The following is a 10,640-nucleotide window of genomic DNA, read 5'->3' as shown; positions in this document are numbered from 1 at the left end:
GTCCCTTTCTCCGCCTGTAGTGCACACGTAGTAGCGAAACAGCAGCATTTAATTAATAGCAGCCGCTGCAGATCCAAATGTCGTGCATGCACAGAACTGGTTTGTGGTGGTTCCTGTCCGTGTTTGCGACGATTGCCAGTGATACGGTCACAACAAATTCTAAATGAATGCGACACAACGTTTATATAAGTGCTATTTGTCTAGTGTCCCATCGGATCTCTGCACCCACACCACAAGACTTACGTTCGGTGAGGTCAATGCAAAGAAGGCGAAGGAAGCACCAGCATTTCCTCTGGTCGGGAAGATATCGAAGAATGCGAATTCTCTTTTGTTTAGTACACCAAGTTTGTAGTGTGAAACTTGTGAATTTTATACAAATTGGTAGGAAAATAAGCCCTGCTCATTTAAAATTTGTATTGGATCGATACCTACTGTCGGTGTGTGCACATAATCTCGAATTAATCCCAATAGGGCTGTACGTACTACTACTCGTAGCACTATTCGAAGCTCCATCGTATCCCTTCCCCCGGCACTTCGAGATTTGTGGCCCCTACAGTTAATTTGTAAAAGCCGTATACAAAACATCGGATTCGTATATCAAACATGTACGATATAAAAAACCGTTTTTAATCATTCCTGTGACTGCGCGTACAAATCGTATAATAATGGTATTTCTTAGAAACACAACTTGTTTCGTCGACTAGAACAGCGTAATATCCATCTCAAATTTCCACCGACACAATGTTCTGACGTATGATGACCGCCGATCACTGAATAATCTCTCGTTGTAAACACGGCGACGTGCACCGTTGATTCTCACCAGCAAAAGGCACTGCATTGGCAAACGCAAGAGCATAATTAAGTCTCTGTTGATGTAAATGTACAGGCAGGAAGCTGCATCCGACGAAAGTCGAATATTTCAAGTATTTGTGCTTTTAAAAAGGAAAAGACGCCAAATAGTCGCCGACTTTATGACCAGGATATTCATTTTGGAAAGACTGATGTGGACCCATGGAAACGTACATCTGAATAGCTTCACACAATATACCGGGGGCTGCACCTACACTTGTGCACCTCGTTTCGGTCCCGGTATAATTGTATATCCTGCCAAATCCTATGATAAAATCTAATAATGCGCAACCACCGTGCTCATCCCCCTCCGATAATTTAACCTCGATGGTATTTCCCTCCTGTAGGAGGAATGACACGCCGCAGTCTTCGCGCCTACAGTTCTTAACAAAACCTCAGTTTCGATTTTTTCCGCCTTAACCATGGAACTTTCGTTATCTTCTTACTCAACGGTGACTCTCGCTAAAACAAAACTCTTATGCTCAAAGTCTGCCTTCGGGCCGTCTTGAAGGCTCGCCCAGATCATGCACTGGGGATCCCAGCAGTTCCAAATTCCTGTCAAGTGCTCCACACTCCAAGGTATCCTGAAGCGCAAGCGAGACTACAACAATCTCCCCGAGCGGCTCTCAACACGGAAACGCCACTGTCTTTCCCACCGACGTGCATTAGACGACAAACTACTCCACAAGATCGACGAGTACAAGGCCTGGCATGCTCACGCTACAATTATGGGTGCTACCGTAATTGCCATTGCGGTAAGGGAAGGCATACAGCTCCCCAGCGGCAAAGCACCAAGCCGCGGGTGGATTTATCGCTTTCAGAAGCGGACGGGGTCGTGGTTTTCGCTGCGGCACGGAGAAGGTGGATCTCTGAACAAAGAGGTCGTGGGGAAAGGGGCGAAGGAGCTTCGGTCTATTGTGTCTAAGTACAACCCGCGCGACGTGTACAACATCGACGAGACCTCATTCTTTTACAGACGAGAGCCTAAGGGAACACTGTCGGTGGATAGTACCGAGAAGGGCAAAAAGCAGAGCAAGGAGAAGATTACTATGTGCGTAGCCACCAACGCAGATGGAGCTGACCGACTTCCTCTTTAATTCATTGGCAAATCCAAGGTGGCGCGGCCGTTGAAGAACCGAGATGTTTTCTCGGAGCTAGGTGCTACGTACACGTACACAGCGAAGGCATGGATGAGCACCTCCAGGTACTGCGAGTGGCTAAAGCAGTTAAACGAGAACATGCGTGAGCAGCAGCGGCATGTGCTGTTGCTGGTGGACAATGTGTCGTCCCACAACGACGAGCCGGTTGAGCTGTCCAATGCTGTAGTACACAAGCTTCCGCCGAACACTACCACCGCCCTCCAGCCAATGGACCAGGGTATCATCAAGAGTCTCAAGGACCATTACCGGTCCAAGAAGCAAGAGGCGGAGTTGGACATGTTCTAGAGCGGTGTGCCGTATTCACGAGTTCATATATATACCGCAATGAGGTGGTGCTCTGAGGGCTGGTGCGATGTATCGTCTAAACCTATCCAAAACTGTTGGGATCATACGGGCATATTGTCAAAGATGAGTCTAGATTTTATACTGAATCAGAAAAATAAAAAAACAAATATTTTGCGACTGGTGCCACGTCTCTGTTATCCTTACACAACTTTGGTGTTTGCAAATTTGATATGGCCCGCCCCGCCGAAAACGAGGTGCACAACTGTATGTAGAACAGAGTTCGTGGCCGAAGAGCTGGGACGCTCTTTACAAAATTTGCTGCAGTGCAATCGGTGGCGGTTTTAGGGATACAGTATCATACTTCAAGCACCAAACCAACGCCTTCGTTGTTGCTTGCTCGCAAGTTCTTCTGGTGGCGGCTCATGTTTTTCTGTGGTATCTGTGACTGTTGATGCTGTAGCACGGGTAAATAACGGCGTAATCGAAGGCTGCTCCCGCTTGCTAGACATCGTGGATGCTGATACACGCTTACTGCGACGTAAAAAAAGACCGTTGCGACTGGCGCCTGGTGTTGTGACGAGGATTGCCTCGATAACGAAAGCATGGTCGCTGCTACCGAGTTTGCTCTTACCCCCGATTACCTGTTTACGATATTCATTTTTAACTACTATTTCATAAAAACACTATTTTGCTTCTGCCGACCGTCATCATTCCTGGATCTTGAGTAATTCCGGGAAAAACCATGAGGTACGAAGCCTGAACTTCATTAAATTAAAGATGAATACTAACAACGTCACCGGCACACTAGGCGTTTGTCCTCTTGCACAGCTTGATGTATAGGTAGCTGTTGCGATTGGGGGGGGGACTAAGTAGTAGTAGCCCGGGTACTATATGGTAAAATCCGCTACTAGCTCAACGCCAACAACAGAACTACTACTACTAATACAAATGCTACTACTTCCCTTGAGTGGCAACATCTACTACAGGAAGTTGTAGTAGTAGTACTGAGTCGGGCATGTGGATGCACCGTACTGTCTATAGCTACCATATCTTTTCACCACTGTCGTACACGACTCCGAATTGCAGAAGCACTGCACTAGGTTAAAAAGGGATACACCGATGATTCTGACTTACGTGCTAGCACAAGACTTGTTCTGCCAACCCACGCTAGCTGACAGTGATTGTACATCCGTTGGTCTCTAGCTACATAATTGGATTCAACTCTACCCGTTACCTCTGGCCCGTCTCAGTACAACTACTTCTGCTTCATATTTAATAGTAGTAGTTGTTGCTGCTGTTGAGTTGAAGGGTAGTAATATAATATGAATTTAAAGTTTTGTTGTTGCTCGGCACTATTTACTAACCCTTTCGTGAGGCCATAATTCTCTAAAATTATTTCAGAGGATATGAATCCCGGCGCTAATTTGTAAATATCAAACTCCTTAAATTTGGTTTTGCAAAAGATCGCTCGATATGACAGGAGAATTTTCAAATAGCAAGTAAACCACAAGTGCTGTGGCATACGAAACAGTGGATACGTGTCAATTCACATACATTACTGTAATGTTGTGTGTTGAAGTAATCGTAACGGCTATAGGTTGCACGAAAAGAGCACGAAGTTGTACGAGCGGTAATTCATTTGAAAAAAGGTAAAGTTTAGTACCATAATGTTGCCCAAAAAATTAATGGTTCAGTTTGCTATTCGTTTCGAGGGTAAAGCAAGCATTGATCACTCTCGCTCTATTCCTTTGTTCTCTCTCCCCCCACGCAACACACACACTTCCAAAAGTTCCTATGATGGACACGATCATGAAGCTTCGACAGGAGAACGATCGGCTTCGCAGCGAAAGCAAGGAGCAAGAACGTGAAATTGTAAAGATTACCGACGGATAAGCAAATTGAAAATCTCGTAGGTTTGTACGACGCAACCCATTCAAACATTATCGACAGCCAGCATCGAGAGCGGGCTAACCTCGTCACCGCGCACCACCGATAACAATGCTGCTGCTAAACAATCTGGAGTCTCGACTAAGCCAGCTTACGCGTCTCCATGAAGCGCCCCTACATCAAGTGCAAAACCGCGTAGCCATTGCACCAGAAAGTTCCGGCAACATCCACGGGTTTGGTCACTACGCTAAGAGGGGGCTCGTAAAATCCGTTTCATTGTTGGTCAAGAGAGCTACGTGACGCGAGAGACTAGCTATGCTCAAGACTTTCTGATTGACTTTACAGAGACTGATAGCCCGATTGATATTCGCCATAATTTGTAGCGAGTCGCGAACGAGCAGTTGCAGGCGCAAATCACAGCATACCTTGCTGACTACCCGGTACGGGTCTACTTCTCGTATTAATGTGCAGCGCCTTGATGATAATTTTGATTCGTGTACGCTAAAGCGAAAGTGCCCGACATCGTCTTCCGCTGTTGTCGCTCGCGATGCGTTGAGAACGAAACACGTTCACTCTCGAAGAGGTTGCGCAAATCACTATTGATACTTTAACGAAACGAATGTAAGGGTCGGCTCGATGGCAATGCACACTATATTGCTCTCTCAGCTGCAAACGATGGTTTACACCAAGTGCTTCGCTCTGACGCCATAGAAAAACTCAATCCCTCTCGTAGGCCTCGCATTATTTTGACCGTTAAAAGTCGTTGTTAAACACAATGTGTTTGCATTTCACTTTCCAAAGGAAGTCGCGAATTCGTACAAACGCAGCCGCAACGTTAGTGTGTGCCCACTAGCAGTAACCCGGCTGAACTACACACGTAAGGTGCGCGAAAGCAGGTCGTGCAGCCTAGAACCCGTGTACATTGGAGGTGTTGGACAGCGCGAGATTCCACTCAAACAGCTCGGTTAAAATTTAAGCTCAACACACTGTTACCGCTTGCAAATCACTCGAAAGTACAATTCCATATGTGCAGCAGGCCCAGAAAGATTAAAAACCTCCAACCCGATACCAGCACTAGTGAGCCACGCCTCCAGCATATCATCCAGTTGAACCTAGCACAGGAAACCCCAATCTACGTGATAATAGGCCAGGATTGGTGACCAAAGCTCTCGTACACGTATGCTTATAGCGAAATAACAGTAGTGCAGTAAAAGTGGAGTCTTAAATGGCCCAGCTGCCGAGGAACCTGCAAGCTTTCCAACTACGTAATGGAGTTATTCAATCGTCGTCGCGTTTAACAGGAGCTTGTCTGTTGGCTGTGTTGCGTATAGCATCCAGAACACTAGTTACACTTGGCGTACTAGCATAAAACTTACTCGATAATGAACCACGTTGAAACAGGCTACATGGTAGCCACGAAGACATTTCGTGCAACCATATCGCAACTTCGACTGAATTCCGTGAAGATTACAAAACAACAAAACGACTTGCCATTTGCGCTATCACGGCTATTCGGCGTAAGAATGTGCAGCTCGGAGTCATCATTGATCCTTTCCGCGCTTCTTCGGCATTTTGACTGCATCTCCTTGAATAGTTTCACTAGTCGCTTCCCTGAAGTTAGTTGCTCACAGACTCGCCTTTTAAGCTCTCGGACTGTTTGAGGCGAAGCGGAGCTTGTGTCGATTTGCTTGGTCAGCGCAAATACATTTAATATAGTCAAATATATGGCTCATGCGAAGATATGCATCGACAACCAAGTTTCATCTCGTCTGGTAGGGTAGATCGCTCGAAGCTGGTCAACACGATCGACGCTATTCATTAACAGGTTTGTTGGCCGCAATGACGACAGGAACGTTGAGCACTGTTCAATGCATCACTTTAGAACCAGTCCAGCGTCGAATAGGAAATACTCCGTGGCAGCAAGCCACCACCTCGTCGCAGTTTTCTTCAAGCACACGAACGGAGTTTGGGACAAGCCGTTTGTGCAGAAAACAAAAAGATTCTTGTATTTGAGGACAATAAAGCCTGTACATGGCGAAAACAATACTTGCGGGACGTACACGGCTTCTTGGTGGGCTGGTAGCTTTTCTGCCTGTGATTAGGGTCTTTTGCTTTCTTTGAGGTACTCGCATTGCCCACACTGTCCAAAGCTGCTATCAATTCGTATGATTCACGCTCGCAAGACGTAACGCGTTTAATTGCGTCACGCACTCCAGCCGCATTTGAATGCCCAAACCAGTCTGGACGCGCAGTACCAATACGAGCTTCTCCGTCTGCCATCGCTAGGAAAGGTTCCCGAAACTATGGCGCTTGCAGATGTTGTCGCACACGAACAAGCGACGAAGTGACAGGAACAACATTGTTTGGTGACCTAGCATGGCCAGTCACAATGACGAAGCATCGGTAGTGTCAGCCTGTTCACCATCTCGCCGATGGATATTCGCTAGTGGTGCTATTCGGTTTTAGGGATAACTCTGTTTATCGCTGAGATGCTGTTGTCGTTCAGAAATTGCCCTTGTCGGTAAGGAATTGTCGATCCGTTGGCTCAAAGAGAATAAATTTACAGCGATGTCCGGTCCACAGACACATATAATCCTACCGCGAACTTGTCTGGTTTCAGCGGCATGAAATTCTTTAGACAGCGTTCGCGCCTTAGTCCGCACGCCGTTTCCGTCAAAACTACTGACTCCGTTTGGCACAGCTATCAAGACAAATTTACGCTGAATATGCTGCAATAAGGGCCGGCTATGGCGAAAGGGGTCTCACTTAGCCATTTCTTCCGCTCTAGGGCCTTCCAGCCGTTGCACCTCATTATTGATAGCACCATCCAGACACCCGGTTTCTTCGCTACCTGGCTCGACCATATTGTCACTTTGTCCCGCGCTAATGACTGAGGATGAGGCCGGTTGGGAATCGTGTTGATCGGAATCTGGTTCATCTTCAGACTCGGAAATGTGTTCGTCAGCGTCGAAAGGAGGATGAATCTTAAAAAGACCCACGTATTGCTTGAAAAGATTTCTGCTAATCGCTGCCTTGATGACGTGGTGGCCTTGAATTATGTTTTAACACCAGAGCTCATTGATATTGATGATGGGCACTAAGCTCGTGGCCATTTCTATGCCTATATACGTATCCAGCTCTGCTTCGGTAGCTGGGAGATCTTGGTTAGTCTTCAGAACCTTATTGGTCCAGGTGCGCCACGCGTGCTTCAGCTTTTCCGCCACAAAACACTAAATAGGCCTCGTTCACCGTGCATGTTACACGTTCGGTGGATTTTGTTCCTCTTGAGTAAATGCAAACCACTATCGATCGTAAGGCTATTGATGTAGGCACGGCCTAGTTCCATTGAACTGTCTGCCTCATCACAACCAATATCTCATTGGGTGGACATGGGTCCCATTGGTCATGTTACCATTCGTCTTGGAATAGAATTATCGGCAGCTCCATGTCCGAAGCAAGGCCTCACTTCTCCTCGGAATGATCAGCAATGTGTTTCGCTCCAGAAAGCGTATTCACTGGCCATGAGCACAACTGGTACAGCTACTGGGATAGCCGTAGGAGGAGTAATAATCCGGATAGTATTCATTCCATTTTCCTTCCCAGCATCGTGTGACGAGTAGTAGTCGGGATAGTAGCCAAAACCGTTGTCATTTGACGAGTAGTAATTTGGGTAGTAGCCGTTTCCGTAACCTCCAACAGAAACTACTACTACTGGTACTACACTTCAACAGCAACAGCAGCTACTACTACTACAGGTAGTGGTAGTACCGGAACGGTCGTGTGGCTGGCCGTTCACAAGCATGATCACTGCACAAGGAGAAATAAATGGATGCACTAATAATTGCTACTTATGACAGGACTTGTACTGGTGATTGTACGTCGTGCGACAACCGATGGCTTCTACTCTACATCATCAGATTCTACTCTACCGTTGCTGCGATTGTAGTCGTGGAGAGATCCCCATCATAAACGACTTGGTGCAAGCTGACACGCTAAAGCCCCATCCACTTAAACTTAGCAAATGCGATCACATCCATTGGCAATTTATTCCCTACACCTGCCACTTGAGTTGTCTACGCTACATAGTTCAACGCTGGCTTACACAGCCTCTCACCCAAACGCCCATATACTACTTTTCTTGCACAAATTCAGTTTTATGCTACTTGTTCTTCGACTTATCGCCGATATCCGAGTTTGCCTCCTTCACCGAGAGGTATCGGTTTATTTAAAAGGGGTGCCATCCCCTTTTTTTATTATTTCTTTTGATATGGATCCAATCTGCAAAGCAGACGGAGGAGAGGCAGATTTCATCGATTAAAACTTGCAGGAGGCAAAAGCTTTCTAAGCATTTTGTCTTGGGTGGATCGCTACTAAGAATATCAAAACCAATGTTACTATCTGAAGGATGCTCATTAATTTGTAAGTCCTGTGGCGCAGGACCTGTGCGCGTGATGATGAACAGCACTCACTTGATGAGTCCCTGGGACCAATTGTTTAGTCTGATTAGTTACAGTAACAAATACATGGTTTTCCTTTACAAAACGAAATTTGGTTTTGATATTTTGTCTTATTTTATAAAGTCAAATCTAACTGCTGTTTGGTGAACTTTAGATATTACATATTGTTACATAAACAGCTATGTTCTGAGAGATTATTTTCTTTTTGCGCCTTTCAATCACCCTTCGTGCACAAGAATGACACCAAGGGCAAGGACAACCTCTCCTTAGCTAGTGGCTGAAGACGACACCCATCGAGCGCTCAGCGCCTCTACAGAACGACCGAGGTCCTACGTTACTGTGCATTTACTCAGTAAGACAATCAACTACCAATAGAATAGTTGGCAATAAACAGAAACTTTAAATGCATAGAAATGGAACGCTGCATCTTGAGTTTTTTTTTTTTTTCATTTTTCCAGGATACCGTAGTACGAGCATTACTGCTGATCGTTTTAAACTTCTGAATCTAAAATACATGTACTTTTGGATGTACTATTTCTAGTATCAAATTTTGCTGCCTACACTTGTCTCACCAGCAACTCTGCCAACTGTTTCCCACTCTTCAATTTACTGACAAACCAAGTATCCATGTGGCTGTACCGGTTCCTGACTGCGTTGGGTTCTGGTGTTTCGATTTTGTCGGCATGTATCGATGGTGCTTCTATGCCTGTCCTCTCGAAAACGACGGGCTTAAACTTGCCCCAGGTGCTGACGGACACGCCAGAATATTTCTCAGCGAAACGACTTTTGAGGGGTTCTACGAAGCAGAATGAAGACAGAGTGATCAACGCTGGAATCGAAAAACTGACCGGGCTCATCAAGGCGGGGGTGTTAAAGCTTGGTGAAAATGTGGACTGGCGGTCCTGGCTTTTAATCGATCAAAGTGCGACGGATATTCTCACGATGTTCAGGCTTGAAAAGGGCTTGAGCGGGGCTCTGGTGTAAAGGCTATGGAGCGCTATCTAACAAGCGTGAATCGGCATAAACAAAAGTCCGTGATTGGTGTATTTTCGGCGCACTATGGGGACGATGCCGTGGCGGAGACACTCGTGACTGTGCAAAGGACGATTAAGACGGAGGAGGGCTTGGACACTATTCGGCAATTGCGGAATGCTCAGCTGTCGGGATGGCTAAAAAGTGATCGATCTGTCGACGATGTGTTCACGCTGTTAAAACTAGAGAAGTACGGATACGGCGCTCTTGCTAGTCCGAAAATGGAGGTGTTGGAGGACTACATCAATCTGTTCAATCGTAAGAAAACAGGGCACGTAACTTTGCTCCAGACCTTGACAAAAGGCTTCGGTGGAGAAGCCAACATAGCAAATCTGCTACTTCATGCGAAGAAAAATTCTAGGACGAGCGAGTTGGCGGTGACTTTGGAGAACGCCCTGTTAAACAACTGGCTTGCGAGCAAATTAGAGCCTGTGGATGTGTTGAAGACTCTCAGACTAGACCAGTCGATGGATCATGCTCTAGTTCACCAAAACTACCACACATTGGCAAATTTCATCTCGTTGTATAATTCAAGGAGTCCCAGCAGAAAGACTTCGTTGATCGAAACGTTTTCCAGGCATTTTGGGGATGGTGACGTGGCGGAGATACTCCAAGCGAGGTCGCAAGGTGCAACGAAAGTGCTGGCTGTAGAGCTCCAGAAGCAACCAATGGAAATGTGGTTGAAAAATAAGGTTTCTGCCGACACTGTTTTCATGCGGCTTAATATTCCGAAAAGGAATGAATTCGTAGCCACGACGAGCTTGAAGCTGCATTTATTCGACGAGTATATCAAGAAAGTCAACATCGTCTATCCCAGCTACAAAACCGACACTCTCACGGTGCTAAGCAATGGCTATGGTGGTGAAGGCAATTTTGCACGTGTGGTCTTTGGTGCAATTGAGACGATAGGCTTTCGCAACACGAAGTCCCTCGTCTCTGTTGGGGCTGAGTTCGAGATGTTGCTTTTTAA

At 46.2% G+C, this 10,640-nt stretch overlaps 1 protein-coding gene across 1 annotated transcript; it reads left to right on the top strand.

Annotated features, from left to right (window-relative positions):
- Positions 1–9,265: 9,265 nt before the first annotated feature.
- On the top strand, positions 9,266–9,622 carry PITG_04182 (secreted RxLR effector peptide protein, putative; the record flags this gene model as incomplete). Its single annotated transcript, XM_002905825.1, has 1 exon — positions 9,266–9,622. The coding sequence occupies one exon, from the start codon at positions 9,266–9,268 to the stop codon at positions 9,620–9,622; it is 357 nt and encodes a 118-aa protein (XP_002905871.1).
- Between the last annotated feature and the right edge of the window lie 1,018 nt (positions 9,623–10,640).

Source organism: Phytophthora infestans, genomic scaffold, assembly GCF_000142945.1.
Source record: "Phytophthora infestans T30-4 supercont1.5 genomic scaffold, whole genome shotgun sequence".
Lineage (NCBI taxonomy): Eukaryota > Oomycota > Peronosporomycetes > Peronosporales > Peronosporaceae > Phytophthora > Phytophthora infestans.
Note: the sequence above shows the minus strand (reverse complement) of the source record. Positions and strands in the feature narration are given on the sequence as shown.